This window comes from Pelodiscus sinensis, chromosome 11 (assembly GCF_052426305.1).
Source record: "Pelodiscus sinensis isolate ZL-2025 chromosome 11, ASM5242630v1, whole genome shotgun sequence".
In the NCBI taxonomy this organism is placed as follows: Eukaryota; Metazoa; Chordata; order Testudines; family Trionychidae; genus Pelodiscus; species Pelodiscus sinensis.
The window spans coordinates 11,368,247-11,387,571 of record NC_143062.1 but is presented as its reverse complement, the minus strand read 5'-3'; the positions used below and the strand labels follow the sequence as shown (position 1 = coordinate 11,387,571).

The 19,325-nt window shown below is 38.6% G+C and overlaps 1 protein-coding gene across 3 annotated transcripts in view; it reads left to right on the top strand.

The window, feature by feature from the left end:
• Positions 1 to 19,325, top strand: part of STIMATE (STIM activating enhancer) — a 60,897-nt gene that overhangs the window by 11,980 nt on the left and 29,592 nt on the right. For 2 of the 3 annotated variants that reach the window (XR_016350415.1, XM_089781074.1), the window contains exons 2-3: positions 13,364 to 13,412; positions 17,534 to 17,629. Coding sequence is in view for 2 of the 3 variants with exons in the window: in XM_089781074.1 (XP_089637200.1) it covers positions 13,364 to 13,412; positions 17,534 to 17,629 (145 nt within the window). In the remaining variant the exon portion in view is untranslated. The remainder of the gene's footprint in view (positions 1 to 13,363; positions 13,413 to 17,533; positions 17,630 to 19,325) is intronic. The other variant, XM_089781075.1, reaches the window with a different exon arrangement.

Here is a 19,325-nt window from a genome sequence, read left to right as displayed (position 1 = left end):
CGGACTACTGGATGCCGAACAATTGGAGTTTTATTGTAGTTACATGCACCCTCCCTCCCCCCATTCTCAGACACTCTCAAGACTGAAAATATCTGGCTGTAGTTAGTGGCTGGGTTTAGACATTTGCAATCATCTGGGTAATAAAAAACGTCCTTATTTCTGTTTGCTTTTGTGATGCTGCATCTGTCAGCCCTCACTCACTGCATGATGAGAGCTCATATTTTAGTCCTGTTCTCAGTGTGTTCTGCCATATCAACTTCCCCCAGATACATTTTACATACAAATTATCCAAATTACTAAAATCATTGCTCTACTGAAATTATTCAGAAATGTGTCTCTTGATGAGCTGTCTACAAATAACTAGATATAAAATAGCAAGCTATGGTCCATTTCAAAATGTCACATTTTTAAATGGAATATCTTCCCATTATTCAAAGTTGACTTCTATAAAATGTCTGTGGTGTGGCAAAGAAAATTGCATTTTCAAAAATGTGTACAAACTACATCAGCTTTAGTTTCATGCTTCGTTTTCAGGAACCCTTAATATTCTCATTGTACAGTTTGGGAAATTTTTTTTCTCTTTATGTGTACATAACTATGCTCTTGTGACCAGGCAGTCCAGAGCTGTTGAATACCACAGTACCTCAATACCACTCCTTGGCAAAATAGTCCACAAGATCAGGACAGATGGGGCCATAGACATACTAATAAACCCCCTCGTGGGCAAGACAACCCTGATGTCCCTTCCTGCTCAGAATATCAATTCTCTCTCCCATCACTTCCCCGTTCCAGTGCAATCTCATCACACTGGGCCAAACACAAACCTACCCTGACCTATGCAAACTGCATCTAACAACATGGCTCCTCCATGGTTCTCCCAATCCGAACCAGGGCTTCCTGAGCAGATGCGCGCAATCCTCCTCCACAGTCATAAGGATTCCACATGCTCCTCCTCCACATATAAATGGAAATGCTTTGCAGCATGATGCACTTTCAAAGGATACAATCCTATATAAATGCCCCTGTCGCTCATCATGTTACATCCTCGCTCTGAAACAGTCATCGCTCTCATTCAGCTTTATCAAAGTACACCTAGCAGCCATTACAGCCTTTCTTCACAAAATTGAGGGTTGGTCCATCTTTAGTCACTCCATAATCAACAGATTCTTTAAAGGGCTATGCCTCCTACATCCTGATGTCACACAACCCGTACCTTTCTGGGATGTGGGTCTGGTACTACAAGCTCTCACCAGGCCATCTTTTGAGCATCTTGCTATTTGGCACACCTCTCCATGAAGTTTGCATTACTGGTTGCCATAACATCAGCCTGCTGTGTTGGAGACATGGCGGCACTCATGGCTGACCAACCTTTTATGATATTCCACTCTGATAAGGTCAATGTATGCACTCAAAATAGTTACCTGAGTTGGCCTCCTCATTTCACATAAATGAACCACTAAACTTACCCGTATTTCTTTCTGAAACCGCATGCACTAGCGTTCTACTTTCAGAGAACTAAATCCTTTAGGCAATCCCCTCTGTTCTTCTTGTCAATTAAGAAACAGGTTAAAGGACAATACATATCAAAACAGAGATTGTCAAGTGGATCACTGACCTGTCAGGGCCTACTATCTTCCTTAATGTTGACGGCTCATTCCGCTAGGGCCATATCTTCTACTGTTGCATCCCTATGCAACGTCCCACTTTCAGACATTTGCAAGGCAGTCGCCTGGATGTCACAATTTACCTTTGCTAAGTACTACACGCTCTCCTATGGGCATCATGACATTTCTGTGGTTGTCATCAGCCTTCCACAATATTTCAAAGCCCCAGGCTCCACATGCTGATACTGCTTGTGGAGCATCCACAGGGACTTCTCAAAGAAGCAGAGGTTAATCGCCTTGTGCAGTAACTGGAGTTCTTAGAGAAGGTTTCCCTGTTGATGCTCTATGACCTGCCCTCTTCCCCTCTGCTTCAGACCTATACGGTCTCTGGGGTAGAGAATGAACTGGAGGGCACGGGCTGCTCATGCGCGATGCCTGCTGGAAAGCATGCACTGGTTAGTGCTGTGCATGTGTGGCACCCGCAGGGACTGCTTCAGAATCTTTGATCCAGGTGCTGGGATGGCACCAAGATCCAGCATGGAGCTGCCACAGGGACACCATCTCAAAGAACTCCAGTTACTGTTCAAGACGAGTAACCTCTGCTTTCACTACAGTTTAAAATAGTGCTTTACAAGTGCTTTAATTCTATTCTGCAAAAATATGTTGTTGAGAATTCTTTGGCTGTTTTCCAGTATTTTCAACCATTGTCTACTAGTGCCATTTTGTGTTCTTATTATACGTAGAGCCCTGCATGGATACAAAATGCATATATGCATCTGAATCCACAAAAAAGAGGTATGGATATCCACATCCATGGACGCAGGTACCTCAAATATAGAGAGGATATCTGCAAATGTTCAGGGTTCTAGATACAGAATTTGTATCTACATCCACAAAAATGAGTTACGGATTTCAGCATCCATATATGTGTATACCTACTGATACAAAGCAGCTATCCATGGACTTGCAGGGCTCTAAAAAAAGGCAGGTAGTTCAAAACTGAATCTCATGCTCCCAAATGTGCTTAACTGCTATTTTGAGAGAAAGCAACTCTGGGAGAAGCTAGGAGCTTTGTTTTAGGCTACTCTTGAAAAGGTAAACAAAATGACTTATGTTAAAGGAACAACCTATTAAATTACATGTACAAGCATCTCCTTTCTCCATGATTAATTGGTTCTTTGGGTCCATATGTTCTTGTTCATCCTGCCATCCACCATGTCCTCCATACTCAGTGATAGCCTCCTCTGTTACCAGTTCTATCTTCTGAAGTGTACGCTGTGTCTGGCAAGAAGTTGGTGGGATCCTAGCTCAGTATGGTATCAAGCCATTCAAGATAGGAACATAAAGTTGAGCCCCTTCTCTTCTGGTAAGCATTCTGCAGCTCTCTTTTATTCTCATCCTTGCTGTATCTCTGGATCTCCATGCCTCTTGAGTATACCTATTTTTCAGAGCTTTGCCTGCATTTGTTCCTCTCTCTTTGACCATGCAGCAGTGCATGGATGAGGTGGAGCCAGGCCTGTGAAGCTATGCTTAAAAAGGTGTGAAAGTAGGAAAGTACACTTGGTGTTTTAAATGGGGGACAGGCTTCTCAGCACTGTCACATCTGGGCAGTGGAGATCAAGAAATGCGTTTGATGCTCTGGGAATAGTTGCATTGAAGGCTTGTTGCTGAAGACGTGCTTACACTGGTACTTCTGCATGTCTGTACCATGCTGTGTTGACAGGAGATGCTCTCCTGTAGATTTACTTTTCTCAGAGAGCTGGTATATAGGCGTCAATAGGAGAATGCTCTGCAATCAACTTAGTGGGTCTTCACCAGATACAAGAAGGCTTATATTGTCCAGGAAATTGGTTGAACTTTGCCAGTGAAAGTTGACAGTTTTGTTTGCAAGACTCAAAATTTAGTGTGGGCATGCACAAGGCAGTACTGATAGATACAAGTTTTTCCAGCAAAATTATCTGGTGTAGAACAGGCGTAACATGTTATAACTCAGTATATAAACAAATTCAAAGTAGGTGGTGGAGGAACTTGAGAAACCTATCCATAGGAACAAGTGCTTATATAGAATTACTTTGAAGGGTAGGGGGTGGAGTTTGGAAATGTGTTATGGTAGAACAAAGAGTAATTTAGAAAAGTAGTATGTTCTGTTTCTTACTGTTCCCTCAGGAAACTCGAATGAGGCACATGAAACAACCTCCAGGCACATGTTTCATTCAGAAATATTGTGTTATTCCATCATCAGTCTGCTAAAACAAACGTTTACATCATGAGCATAGTAACCTTTGAACATTTTCCTTGGAGTGCAATGCAGATGTATGGTTTTAGTCTTGTTTCAAGGTTATGACAAATAAAACTGTTGAATGAATTTTCCATAGCTTTTTTTCTTGTCTGTAATCAGCAGATAAGTTGCGACTGGCTCTTCTCTTCAGCAACAGAGACATCAGGATGAACCCTAGTCATGTCATTTGAAAGTTAATTTTCAGGCTTTCCTTTATTAGTAATGACTGGAGTAAGCTGGTACCATGTCACCTGGAAATACAAGAATTGAGAGAAGTAGTTTTGATCTTTCAGACAAATGATGCTGTGTGTAGGTAAAGACCATATGCACCTTGTTGCCACTAAATTAACATTTGGTTAAATGCTTCCTTGGTAATTAGAGCCATTTACTTTAGAACTGTTAAGCTGTTGTTTGAAAACATCCTTTGTAACGGTTTCTCTACTCCCTGTACAGTATAACACAGAAAGTAAAGGGTTTGATGTTTGTACAATGTCCAGCACAATGGATCTCTGACCTCTAGATACTGCCACAAATATAAGATGCTTGCAAAAAATAGATTTTTACTGGGAAACCTCAATGCCTCCCTCCACACACTGGGGATGTTAAATTTAGTTCAATCAACTAATCAACTAGTCGATGGATTTTCCATCAACTAGCCTATAAGCAGAGGAGCTGCAGCGGGCGGGAGCTAACCCCGTTGCAGCTCTGCCTTTAAAATGTATTAAGAGCCTGTCTTTTTTTAATCTGTTTGATGCCTCAACAAAATTGTTTTGGATTCTCTGTCTGTGAGACAGAGATAACAGAGCTTAACTTCTTTTCTAATACTAGTGTGTTTGTAAAGAAAGTTTATTGGAAAATCTTTCCTTGATTTAGGCCTTCTCTACTGAAGTAAATTGATCTAAGCTACTCTACTTCACTTATGTAACCAAGGTGGATTGATTTAGGGTTAGGGGTGTCACTTTCCATTAGCTTTTTTTTTTTTTTAATGTTTACAAACGGGGAAGGTTTAAATCTTAATCTAATGAGAACAGCCATTCTATATCTTTTGTATAGGATGACTTGTATGATTGTAATTTCATTATTTTTTGCTAAACATCAGTTTTTCATGTATGCAAAGTTCATGAGACTGCATGTTTTACAAAATTAACATTGGGAGCTATACCTTTTCTAAAAATGTATGAATAAGTTTTTGGAAATTGTTCAGCCAGGCACATTGGAGTCAGAACCTGAAGCTGCTGTTCAGATCTAATGGAAATCGTAATTTCCATGTCAATATGTTATGCCTATTTCAGTGAAAAATGGGTGAGAAATATTCATACTTACAAATAATATCTATATATAACCTATAAGAACTAATTTTATATCATCTGATGAGAATTTATATAGCTCTTTTACCTTTTCCCCCATTGACTCTTATCCCTAATTATCTTATTAAAATAGTTATAGATTGGTTGAGGATTGATGTACAAAATTGGCTTAATATTTCAAGATTCTTTGGGAAGTCGTCTACAATGTATTTAAAAAATCGTAAGCTTGAACTTTAAAATATATGGAAATTCATGCTAGAAAAATATGTTATTGATAGGGTATTGTGAAATGCAGTTTATAATATTAATTTGCTCGCTTGATATCTGAAAGTGACTAATTGTCCTTTTGTCTTGTCTTTCCTATTCTAATAACCTTCATTCTTTTCTATATATATGAAATCAACTTCAGGCATAAGTATTGCAAAGTCCAGTTTTACCACAACTTAAAATCAATTGCCTTAATTAAAACATATTCTAAAGCAACTGTTTGACCCAGGAACACTATGATGGAGTCTATCATTCTATTTCTGGGAATGATGTATTGTTGCAATAATTTAATTACTCCATAGCTAAGAGAATAGCCTCCAACTCTTATCTTCTCTCAGCAAACTTATGTCCAACTGGCAGCTCGTGTTACTGCTTGGCAAACATTCCTTCATTTCCTCCTTCAAAGAATTCAGGCATAAAATGTGTAAACATATTAACAATATTTCTATTTTTACCAATTGCCAGATAACAAATTCCCTACAAAATTTGATATTGAGTTAATCAAAACAACCTTCAATATGGGTAACTCTTGCTGTGGAGAGAATAGCATGCTCAGATTTCAACCATATGTGATAGTCTGCCCCTATATTAAACATTTTTGGGAATTGGCAGATTGAGCTCCATCTGTCAGCTGACATATGGTTATGAGTTTCCCAGTTAGTGCAATAGTAATACAGGTGCCAGGAAAAGCTGTTAGAACAGCTGGAAGCACTAACAAGTAAAGAAATTTCCATGACAGCTAAATGGAAGGTCTACAATTTTCTATCTAATAACAAATGGTTCTAAAAAATTCTGCCACATTCTTTAATTAAAGAAATTTACCAGTTTAAAGTCACCAACAAATAATTTTGCTAGATATATGCACATTAAACTAATTGGTGTAACTATCTGTCACCTACTTGGTAAATCGTTTTTTTAATGAACAAGATAAATATTTTAATATCTTAATTAAGAGAAATGTCTCAATTAGGGTGTTGCAATTAATGATTGTTAAGCAAGGATATTTTTGTACATGGGCTTGTAAACTTTTACAGCATCTTTGTACGGCTTCAGGATCATGTTTAATAGCTCTTGAATTTGTTTGAAGCACTTATTGACTTCCATTTGTGTTTCACCCATGCATAGTATTGTGCTGACATAGTTTTTCAGCACACCAGTTATCTTTCATTTTGAAGAGCCAAGAATTAAAAGCTCTAGATGGAGTAGGGGATATTGGGTCGTCTTAAGTCACAAAATTTATAGCAAGCTGTGTTATCCCTCCTTTCCTTAGCTTTGTCATTTTACTGTAGTTTTATTGTGAAAACAATTGGTCCTGATACTGTGTATAAGGCTAATTGCATTTCATGTAGGATGTCCTTTATTCAGTGCTACTCATTGGATGATTTCATAATTTAACAAGCAATTGATGTATCATTTTTACTAAGAGGAATATGAAGGAATATTTTTAATGAAAATGGCCTTCTGGAAAGTTCCTTGCTTGATATGAACCCAAACATCTAGTAAAATCAAGTGCTAAATGTATATTCACTTTTTACACAATGGTGCTTTTTCGCTCTGATTAGGAAATGGAATTTAGTGGTGACTGAGTTTTTCAGTAATACTTCTATTAATTTTATTTCTTCACTTTACACTATTTCATTTTTTGCTCTAATTCTACAGTTGGCCAGAAATAGGTTAAGTTCATAGATTGGGCTGTCAAGTCTCTAATTTCTCTTTTCCCATTTGTACAACCAGTTCTGTGGTTTAGCTGCATTGTACTTGTCCTATACTTTACCAAATTCTCATTTTTGTACATTTTTATCACATTAGGATAACCACGAATCTAGTTTTGTTTTTCATTAGAAGCAGTAGACCTCAAATGCCATTCAGGGGGTCTGCATGTTAAGTATACTGAGGTTTGGTAGAATTTATTTTTTATTTTTCTAAAATTTTGATGGATAATATCTGTGTTAAAACGAAAATGGAAAAATACTTAAGTTTTCAATTGTGTAGAATTATAGGTTTAAAGCATTTAAATCTTCATAGTATTGGCAGATTATGTGTGAAATCAGATAATTGTCTAATGATAGCCACTGAGATTAAAAATTAAAGCTTTAAAATAATTAGAACACACATTAACATCGTGTCAAAATGTAGATAATTTGATTATCCTTAAATCAAACTCTTAAGTTGTCATTTTGCTTCCTTTGTCTATTTGTACATTTTGATTATCATTGATAGAAATATTTTTGTTTGTGTTTTATATAGCTAAATTAAAATGTATCAACATTTACAGATGAGCATCTAAGCCTTTAAAGCCTAAATATACTTTTTTTGTTTCTCTCTTGCATCCCTAAATCTTAAATCACTGTATGTCAAAAATTGCTCCAAACTGGAAATTTTGTATCCTGTAACTGTGTGTGAGAAACATGCCCTTTGAACCAAGATGCACTTCTCTACACAGTATAGGCTAGGGTTTATATTACTTGTATCTTAAACTTCAGGGGATAGCCAAGTTAGTCTGTACAGGATAAACTTTAAAAAACAACAAATAGCATGGTAGCACTTCAAAGACTAACAAAACATGTAGATGGTATCATGCGTTTTCGTGGGCATAGCCCACTTCTTCAAATGACCAGAGTGTTGAATATCCAGAACTAAAATAAATGGGGGAGGAGGAAAAAATGGGAGGGGGGGAGGGGGGACGGGAACGACAAGAAGAGATAGATGGTATAAAAATATCAAGGGGAAGGCCAAGCTGGAATGTAACAGGAAAAACAAATAGTTTGTAAGCACCTAAAGACTGGATAATCAAAAGAGGCACATAAGAACCATTAGTAGGCAATAGAGAAGAAGAGTACTAACACCAGATACAATACAGACAAAGAATCATTGGCACCTTCATTGTTTGGTAGGTTAATAATGTCCCAGCCCTCCCGTATCTTTATTTAATCCATTAGCATGAGTATCAAACTTGTGACTGTATTGTAGTTCCAGTCCTTTCCTGTGTGTTTGGCTTGTGGAATTGGTCTGTAATAAAAAACAGCCACTTGAAGATCTGTTAATGAATGCCCAGGTAGATTGACATGTTTCCCAACGGGTTTTTGTATGTTCTCTTTATGAATACCTGATTTGTGTCCATTAATTCTTTCCTGTAGGGACTGTCCAGTTTGTCCAATATATATTGCAGTGGGGCATTGCTGACATTTGATGGCATAGATTACATTTCTGGATGTGCAGTTAAATGATCCTCTGATTTGGTGGCTTATGTGGTTGGCTCCAGTAATGAATTCGCTTGTATAGATATGTGGTTAGAGTTGGCATCAGGGCTGATTTGCAGGGCTGGGTTCCTGGATGTTTATGTTGTAGCTGTGTAGCATGGTTACCAAAGAGAATTTGTTTCAGGTTGGGTGGTTGTCTGTAAGAGAGAATAAAGTTACTAGTGCCAAGCTCCTGTTGTACTAGATTGGTCATTTCTTTTCAAATAGTTGCAAAAATCCAAAGAGGTTTTATTTTTCTAGAACTGAACAAGAGGGCTGAAATTTCTAATGGTCTTGTCATAATCCCATTTGGTTTTCATAACCAAATTCTCACCAAAGCAGAGGGAGGTGTTTTTTCAAGATTAATTTGTGGTGTGTCTTGATGAGGGCCCCTCTGTGCTGTCTTCCTCCTATTGCAGCAATAGTTCCTGCACAGCTCTGGCTAATACGGTGTCCAAAGTGCATCAGTTACACTGTGGAATGGCTGCAGGCCTTGTAGTCTATGTAACTACCCTGCATAGTCATTTTTTGTTGGGGAGGTCAGCAGTCAAAGCAACCTGATTGCTTCCCAATCCTGATCCCATATGCCTGGATTATTTCAGCTGCAATAGTTCTGTCAAGTTTCCTGTCCCTGTGAGGGTATGCTTTCACAACACATGGAAAGTGCAGTTCCCAGTGTAGGCAGTCTTAATAGCTCAAGCCCCCACCTAAGGGTATGTGTATATGTCATAAAACGTGGGGCTTAGGCTAAGAGACTGTTTAACTTTTGGCACCATGCCTTTAAATTTGTTTAACAAACTTCCTAATTTTTGTGTAGCTCCCCTTTCTGAAATTAAATGCTACAATTTTGGTTTGCTGTAGTGTTTTCCCTACTACAGGGATGTTAAATCTGATTATTACCACTATTACCAAGTGGTCTATCTCTATTCACTTCTTGGACGGATCCTGTGCTGCGCTTCAGAATAAATCAATAATTACCTCTCCTTTCGTGGGTTCTGAGAATATCTGTCATTTAAGGTGTCAAGAAACTTTATCTTTGCATCACGTCTTGAGGTGACATGTACCCACTCAATGTGGTGGTGGGGATAGTTGAAATCCCCTATTTTTATGAGGTTTTTTTTTTAATTTTAATAATCTCTCTAATCCCCGTGAGCATTTCAGTCAGTATCACAAGCATAGTTAGGTGGTCTGTAATATATCCCTACTGCTATATTCTTCTTCTTAAAGCATGGAATTACTACCCACAGAGATTCGGTCATCCTGTTTGGCTCATTTAAGATTTTTACTTCATTTCATTTGATGAGGACTCTAACATCATACAAGAAGTTTTGTTAACTGTGAAAACTGGAGTAATAAAAATGGGATGAAATTTAACAGTGCAGAGTGCAAAGACATGCTCATAATTAATTGGAAGCAATGGAGATGACATACCTGGTGTGTGGGTCAATTGCAAGATGACTGAACCACAAATTTGATATGATCATGATAAAGGCTAATGCAGTATTAGGATGCACTGTATTTCCAGTAGAGATAGTGAAGTGGTATTACCATTGTGCTAGGCACTGGAGACCTGATCTGTTAGCTATTCTGATCTCTCACGTTTAAGTCAGATGAATTCAAACTAGAATGGGTGCTGAGAAGGGCTACTAGGATGATCAGGGGAATGGAGAACTGCTGATCTAGATGATGTTTGGTCGTATCATGAGTGTAGGGGACTAGATTCTGTCCTTTTTTCCTCACCTTCTTCCCCCAGCCACTGAATCTATTGATATACATATAATAAATTATGTAACACACATAATAAATAAAAACAAATACAACAAATACTCAGTGTTATAGCAGAAGATCATTTATTGATTGTATTACAAATTGTGCAAGGGATGAACAGTTCACCTCAGTATTTATTTTTCTAGGCTTATATTATTGGCTTTGTTCAATACCTGGTTTTTTGTAAGGAGGCAGTAAATGGCACAAAAATACTCGCTTATGTAGGATTTGTCTGATATGGAAGCACTTTTTTGCTTTAATTTTGTGTATTGCAGACTACATAAAGGTCATGGTTTCCCCACCACTGCCACCACCATAAAGCTAGTACACTTCTTCAAGCAAGGAGTAGATTGCATTTGCTCTGTAAATTATATATATTCTTATACTTATGACCTTTCAGTTTCTATTCTTGTCAGTCTAAACAATTTGTTCTGCACAGTTGTGCTTTATGCTGCATACATTTACTTATTTCAAAGTAGCAAGGGGCAGAAGACGATTGTGACTGATTCAGTCATAGAGATCCTGTTGGGTCTGTCTCCTGAGGGGCTGATCATATTACTAGGATCACCATATTGCCTTCTGGGTTGCTCTACCACCATGTCCTGCTGAGCCAGAACCTATGATCTCCCCCAGCAAAGGCACAGTGATGGGGTTACAGCTTGTAACAGAGCAACACAGACACTGAGTGCAGCTCAGTTCTGCTATGCTCAGTCACAGGGACTTGACCCAGCACCCAGATGCACATCCACAGTGGGACCAAACCCCAGATAAATCCATCTTACTCTGCATAATAGTTTTATCCCAAATAAGCTCAAAAGGTGTACACTCCCTTTATCAATGAAAAAGAGAGCTAAACAGTTGTTGTCTCCCCCAAGTAATTATTTACATTGGCTTCAATAATAAACAAAAGTGATTTTATTAAATATAAAAAGTAGGATTAAGTGGTTGCACATAAGACAGATCAAAGTATATTACTAAGCTAAATAAAACAAAACATGCTATTTAAGCTTAATGTTCTAAAAACTTGTTGCATCCAGCTTCTTACCCTAACTGTAGTTCTAATCAACTTTTCTCACAAGTTAGGCAGCCTCCTAGCTTATGCATGATCCTTCCTCCATTCAGTCTTAGATGTTTCCAGAAGTTATTATGCTGGTAAGCAGAGTGGGAAGGGTCTCCTGGCAGTTTATTTCACTGCCTATAAATAGATTTTTTTCCCCCAAGATGGGAATCCTTTGTGTTCAGCTTCAAACCTTTCTCGTGTGAGTGCACACACCATGGAAAAGTACCACACCCAGAATGCGTTCCAGCATTAGGTAACATGGCCACCTGTCTTCGCAGGACAACAATAGTCCAAGCTTACGTAAACAGCAAGACTATTTAAATATCATGTCTTGAATATCAAGCCATTAAGTTCCGTGAGTACTACTAATGGCTTTCATTAGCATATCTACATACAGTAAACTTCTGATAATCCAGCACCCCCTGGGTCCTAAAGGTGCTGGATTATCAGATATGCTGGACTATCAGAAGGGGGGGCTAGGAGAGGTCTGGGGTGGGGTGGGGGGGATGCCACCCCAGATCTCTCATAGCCCCCCCTTCCGATAGTCCGGCTCTTCCCCAGGCGTCCCTGATTCAGCCGCTGCTGGTCAGTTTCAGCAGCAGCTGAATTGGGGACACCTGGGGCAGAGCAGCTGGGGTGCTGCCAGGTTGGTCCCGCAGCGCCGCTCCTCGGTGCTACTGGACCAACCCGGCAGCACCCCAGCTGCTCTGCCCCAGGTGTCCCCAAGTCAGCCGCTGCTGAAACTGATCAGCGGCTGATTCCAGGAAGCCGGAGCAGAGCATCTCTACCTCGGGCTTCCCGGAGTCAGCCGCTGGTCAGTTTCAGCGGTGGCTGAATCGGGGACAGCTGGGGTGCTGCTGTGTTGGTCCCGCAACCCCGAGGGGCAGTGCTATGGGACCCACCCAGCAGCACTCCAGCTTCTCTGCCCCCGGCTTCCCTGATTCAGCTGCTGGTCAGTTTTAGCAGCGGCTGAATCGGGGAAGCTGGGGGCAGAGCAGCCCCAATGGTCCAGCTGCCTGGAGTACTTCCGGGTTCCTGATGGTGCCAGACCATCAGATGCCGGATCATCGGAGTTTTACTGTATATGAACAAGTTTATACTTCTTATTTCCAAGTTCAAACCTAGGAATGATGCATTCTGCAGATTACAAGCTTTTCAATTACAAGTTCCATGCCACATTTTGCATAATGCGTATTTGAATTAGGTATAGTCATATTCAAAAACATCTTTCCTTGAAGGATATGAGGATGCAATGTGTCAGTCCGCTGCATTAAGTTTCCTGATGCAGCCAAACTGTCTTAAATTTTAAGGATAATTATTTGCTGGATAAGTGACCAGAGCAGCTAAGGACACCAGGATGATGAAATTAAGTAATTCTGCATTATACTAAAAAACTGCAATAGTTGATTATCAAAGTAGAGAGAACATTGCAACTGAAAAAAAGTCAGTAGCTTAGAACATAAGAGTAGTCATTCTTGATCAGATCAATGATCTGTCTAGTCCATATCTTGTATTCTTACAGTAGATAGCTCCGGATGTTCAAAAGGAGTGAACAGGACAGGGCAAATATTGAATAATCCTATCCCAGATCCTGGCAGTCAGATGTTTAGGACACCCACAGCATCAGGTTGTGTTCTTGGCCATTTGGGATAATAGTCATTGATGTACTTATCCTGCATGAACCAATTGCTCTTTATGTGACTTCCCTTAAGAGTTGATATGTTGGAGCATGTTTCTGAATTTGTAATATTGAATATTACACCTCTGATTGCTGATCGACTTCTTAATTTTTATATTTTTGTTACATTGGTAATTACTGATTGCCTTCAATTTTTTTTCAGTAAAACGATTCAGAGAACCAAAGCATGAAAGACGTCCTTGGAGGATATGGTAAGTCTTTAATAATTAATAATTTGTAGAGGTTTTTTTCATATTCTAGATCTTCAGTTCATGGAAAATGAAAGAATGATCACTTGCATCTAATGTATAATATATGAAAGCACTTGAGTTGAGTCAGACTTAAGGGAATACAAGAGGAATGATGAACAGCCATAATTTTTCTGTATATTTTCCCTGTTCATTCTGTATCACTGCATACACCTTTAGAAATCTCATTCTAGATGTTAAAGATTAAAAAAAAAAGTGTGAACGCGTGAGGGATTCTTTTTAAAGTAGCTTTTTCTATTCCTTTTTCTGTACACTGAATTAACATAAGAACAGCCGTACTGGGTCAGACCAAAGGTCCATCTAGCCCAGTAGCCTGTCTGCTGACAGTGGCCAGCACCAGATGCCCCAGAGAGGGTGGACCGAAGACAATGATCAAGCGATTTGTCTCCTGCCATCCTTCTCCAGCCTCTGACAAACAGAGGCCAGGGACACCATTTCTATCCCCTGGCTAACAGCCTTTTATGGAATTAAATCTTCTCTAAAATATGATGTGCAAATACGTCTTGAAGCTTCGGAATCCATGTATTTAATTGAAGGCAGAATTAGGCCCCTAATGTCAAAAAGCAGAATGTCTTGTTAAAGCTTTAATTTGGTATTTTAGCTTATGTGCAAGATCATATGAGCTCTATTCAGATTACCCCCATACTGTCTTGTTCCTGTGTCATCTGTTGTTCTATTTATTGAAATATTGTGTTAGCATTTCTTAAAGGGCTTTACAATGAAACTGAACAACAAAAATATCAGGAAAAAATACTGACTCATTCGGAAGTAAATGGGGTTTCCGATTAGAAGCCAACTTTTCAAAGCTGGGTGCCAAAAGATTTGTTTAGGCATCTAAATATAACTACTAATTTAAATTTAAATCACCTTTTTGTACATTGAAATCTAAATAAGTACCTGGATTTGGCTTTTCTCTGATACTGAGCATTAACTGCTGTTGGGGACAGCTAGGGTTACTCCTTTAAAAACTAGGTCTCATATTTAAAAATGTGCCCCAAGGTTTCTGAATACATATACTATCTAGTGTAAACAACTGTTTATATTTTAATCATATTCCAGACAAAACTATCTAAAATTAACAAGAAGATTGACCATTTTAGGGACCCTATCTGATCTTCACAAAAGAAGTTGACACTGATTAAAATTGAATTCTTTGCAGCTGGTGGTTAGAGTACATTTTCTAAATACATTACACATAAATGGAATTCTCAGCTCTTCTTTGAGCATGAAATTTAATTTGAAGATGTTAACATTTTGCAGTGTAACATCAGTGGTTGATCCAATGATCAACATGTGGTTATTTCAGGTTTTCAGGTTGGTGGTAATTATTTTCTATTTTAAAGAATGATTTTACAGAGTTTGAAATAATTATATGGTTGCCTATAGAATACAGTTTGAACCTCTCTAGTCCAGCAATATCCGTGGTCTGGCATGAATTTAGTTAGCCAGATGTCCACTTACCATGAGCATGACCAGTGTGGTGCGCACCAGCTGCTGCCCCACACTGCTGCCTCTATAGAGAGTGCTGCCTCTGCGGTGTGGCAGCCGGCTCCCCAGGAGCCAGACCGGAAACTGTTTGTTTAACTGATAAGCTTATACTTATTGGTTACCTGTTTAAATGTCTACACTCTCACATCCATTGTTCCCAACAGTGAATTGGAGTTGCAATTGCCTTTGGGAAAACTGTCCCCTTAGTGCTTTTTCTTCTTGGGAGGCATTTGCAACAGCTGTCAAGTTAGACCAAGGGAAAACCTTTGGCAAAAGGAAAGCTCTTTGCTTTCTGCTTCACTCCCTCCCTCCAATCAAGTGTCTTATAGGGGAGCTTGGCCAACTTTGGGGGGGAGGGACTATATTTCCCCCTGGCTAGTGTAGGCACAGAAGAGGTTAGGCTGGATTAAAGAGGCTGAGAAAGGTGCAAGATGTGTCTGCTCTGCAGCTAGCCGGTGTGATTGCATATTGTGTAAGCATTAGGGATGTTAAAATGCGGGTAATTGGGTAAACGTGTAACCACTGAAACTTAGGATGAATGCCATCAGATAAAAGGTCTCCTTCCAAAAAGAATGTTGATGGATGATGGAAATGGCCTTAAAGGAAAATTGACCTTATGAAAGAAAATTCAGGTTTGTAGGAACATACTGGGAATGCTCATTTCATGCACAGACATGAATCAATGAACCAGAGTTCACATGAGATCTCTTATCCCCTCTGCATATAACATTGCCTGGTGGAGAGCAAGGTTTACTCTCTTCTTCAGGAATAGTTGGAAAGGTAGAAAAGCATATGGGGCCACAGTGCACTTCATTTCAGTTTACATATGCAAGGAGGTCAGCTTTGTAAATTAGTTTGGCCTGGTAGCTACTTGGCACCTACAAACGGAAGTAGTCCTCAGTGGCCTCTTAGCGTCTCGTGAGATGGTGAGTGACTTCTTGTGAAGCTTGGCAATGTCTTTGCTATGTGCATTCCCATCTGTTCTGCTACTCACCAAGATCATAGAAAAGAGGTAAAAAAGTGGCAGTCTGTTTATTCCTCGCAGGCTGAAGACTGTGGCATTGAGGCCCCAGTTAACCTAGTGTTCATAGGATCAGGTGCTATTGTTTTAGTAATTAAGAATTGCAATGAGCTTCAGCACTTAAAAATGTTTCTAGTGACCAGTCCTAGATTTGGGGTTTTTCAGTGACAAAGCTTATGCCTTCTATAGGTTAAAATAGTTTGGGGCTGCAATCCCTACTAGGTGTCCTTCAGCAAGTAGTTTTCTATTTTTAAAATAGAGCATTTAGTTCCTAAACTTCTAGGCTGATTTATGTGTATTCGTTAGTGCAGAAGGGGGAGGTAAGGCTGTTTTCTCATGCTGTTTCCTGATGCTGAAGATGAGAAGAAAAATGTAAGGGATTTGATAACCAGGAAAGGGATGAAAATACAGGGCAAGAAAACTATGTTGGTCTGTAAAAAGGAGCATTTTTTCCATTAATGCAAAAAGCCAGCAAAGAAAAAAATTGACAATGAAAGAAAAGGAGAAAAATATTAAGTAATAAAAGTAGTGAACTGAATTCATTCGGATATACTGTTTTGATCCATATTTCCCAATTCAGTCACGTGAACAAAATGTGTATGGCACCTCCAATTTTGTGCAGAAGAAAAAAGAATGTCCTTGATTAGGCCTCTCTGGCAGTGTCTGCACCTAATCTAAAAGACTCATATTTTTAAAAGCTTGCCATAGTGGCAGGGGATCTTTTTTCTATATTAGTTTACTCTTTGCCAGTAATATTTGATGTATAACTTACATTGTAATTTTAAGGAGACAAGTGGATGAGGAAATATTTTTTATTAGACCAGCTTCTGTTGATGGGAGAGGAAAGTTTGAGGAAGAGCTCTGTACGTTTTGAAAGCTTGTCTCTTCTCAAGGGAAGTTGGTCCAATAAAAGATATTACCTCATTCACCATGGCTCTCTATTTTTCTCGGACAAACGTGGCTAGAGTAACATTGCATACAAAAATGGAAGATATTGTAATTTAATTAACATTCAGCCATTTACTTTGAGGCTAAACTATCAACATCAATTTTTTAATAAACTGAACTTTTGATGAAGGAATCATTACCATGCACCTGTTAAAATGTAGAACTCCAGGCCAGGTGATCTGCATTTTATTCCTTGCTATGTCTTAAACCTGCTATAAATTCATAAACAAAAAAGGATAGAAATTTTTCTGTCAAGATGATGTGCTACATTTGTTTGCAGCATTTTATTAAACCCTTTAATGTTATTGTAATGCTATTCTGTAATCCACGCTCAAACCAGCAATCTCTCTCAACTGCTTAAATTATAATTGAGGAGGTGATAATGAAGTTTCACATTATAGAGAATTTCATTATTCAGAAACAACTACATTGAAAAGTACAAAATTAAAAACTGCATTTTGTAAGAAATGAATGTGTTCTGACTTGGTAATTTGAAAAATTCCATAATTTCTGTGTTCTAAATAATTAGTATGAATTAGCAAAGTTCTATTGAATTTTCATTGTGTAATCTAAATACTTTTCAAAAACCAGTCCTCTTTTTATACAGGTTTTTAGATACCTCCAAACAAGCCATAGGGATGTTGTTTATACACTTTGCAAATGTATATTTATCGGACCTCACTGAAGAGGACCCTTGTTCACTGTGAGTGCTGTGAATTTTAATAAATGATCCTTTAGGGAATGGTATTTTCTAAGTTTCATTAAAAAATTGATAATTCGGTTGATTGGAAAAATAATCTGCAAAACTGTTTTGAGGCTAAGTGAGGGGTTATTTGAAAGCTCACAAAGGCAATTTGGCACAAATCATGAGTAAAGAGTTAATCATCTAATTCACCTTTTTTAAACCATGAAAAACTGAAACTGAAGAATCTGAGGAAATATATGTTAGGCTATGTAATATTTTAAATATGTATAGATATCCTCCTGGTTAGTAACAAGTAGTACCAAATTATGCTAACCAGAGAGAATCAGCCTGTTTTTGGATAAATATCTAAGACGTAAAATAAGATTTAAAAAAAAATTAAATCAGTTTCCAGCTTGCTGATTTGAACACTTCACCCAATTTTGTACACTTTTTTTTTACCAACCATGTAAGTGGCAGGAATTGTTTTCTATTCTTTGCAACACACTGCCTAGCACAGTGAAATCTTTTAGATACTACCCAAATACCCATGGTAAAGATAATAGAACACCATAGCTTTTACACAACACACATCACCAGTGTTCAGAGTAGATCACAGAGGGAACTCACTGAGTTTGGTAGCTGTTGCCATAGATCTTGGTGTTGTGAAAGACTGAATATGATGATCAGTGAAAAAGGCACAGAAGCCTGAATTCCCTTCCCCCTCACAATGCCCACAAAGTTGTGGATGCATAAACTATTTAATTGCTACCTTTTTAAAAATTATATAGTGGAGAGGGGGAAAATTGAAGGAAGCATCGCCCAGTGTGCTCAGAGTCTGAAGGAACCAGAGGGTTACTGAGAGCCAAACTGCATTTACACTCTTGGATCCCAGCTAGGGGGTTGGCTTCACACGTTGTCCCATAGACTCTGCTTAAAAGCTTCTGATCTCAGGTGCAGTGGTCTGGTCTCAGTTGATTTAAAATGGTGGCTCAATATATCAAATGAAGGAATTTTGTTTGTATTTGTACTTTTATCTCATAATTACAGAAGATTTTTGCCTTTAAAGAGTCTTATAAATTAGTATCAGGCAGTAAACTTCTGGGTAATGGTAATTCCTAATTTTGTGGGGATGCAAGAGGCATAGCCAGAAACTAGTCACATTAGGCTCGTCTCCTAATTTAAATAGTTTTTAACGAGTTTAAAAACTTCTGGGAGTGCAAAAAAGCATCAGGAGACTTGCACTCTGAGATTTCAGGGCACTACAAGTTAAGAACCCTGAACAAACGTTATGGACAGATTTTAAATGCTTTAAGATAAGAAGGATTGTAATTTAAATAATTAGAAATGGGCAAGCAACAGCTCTGTAATATAGTGAGGTTTTTCCTACTCTTCAGACTGCAGTGACCCCTTGTGGTCTTTGGAATAAAATGGCTCGGGTTGGGGATTTGACATTTAACTTGAAGGACAAACGCTAAGTAGCTTCAGGGGGTAGCTGAGTTAGTCTGTTACAGAAAAAAACCAACCAATGGTCTGGTAGCAATTTATAGACTAACAAACATGTAGTATCATGAGCTTTTGTAGGCACAGCCCACTTCTTCAGATAACCGGAGTTATGAGTTTGGGATGTGTACACTTGAAATAAATAGGAGAGGGGAATGGCAGGGGGGGAGGAAAAAAAAGGGGTGGGAGACAAAGCATCAGTAAGTATCTGAAG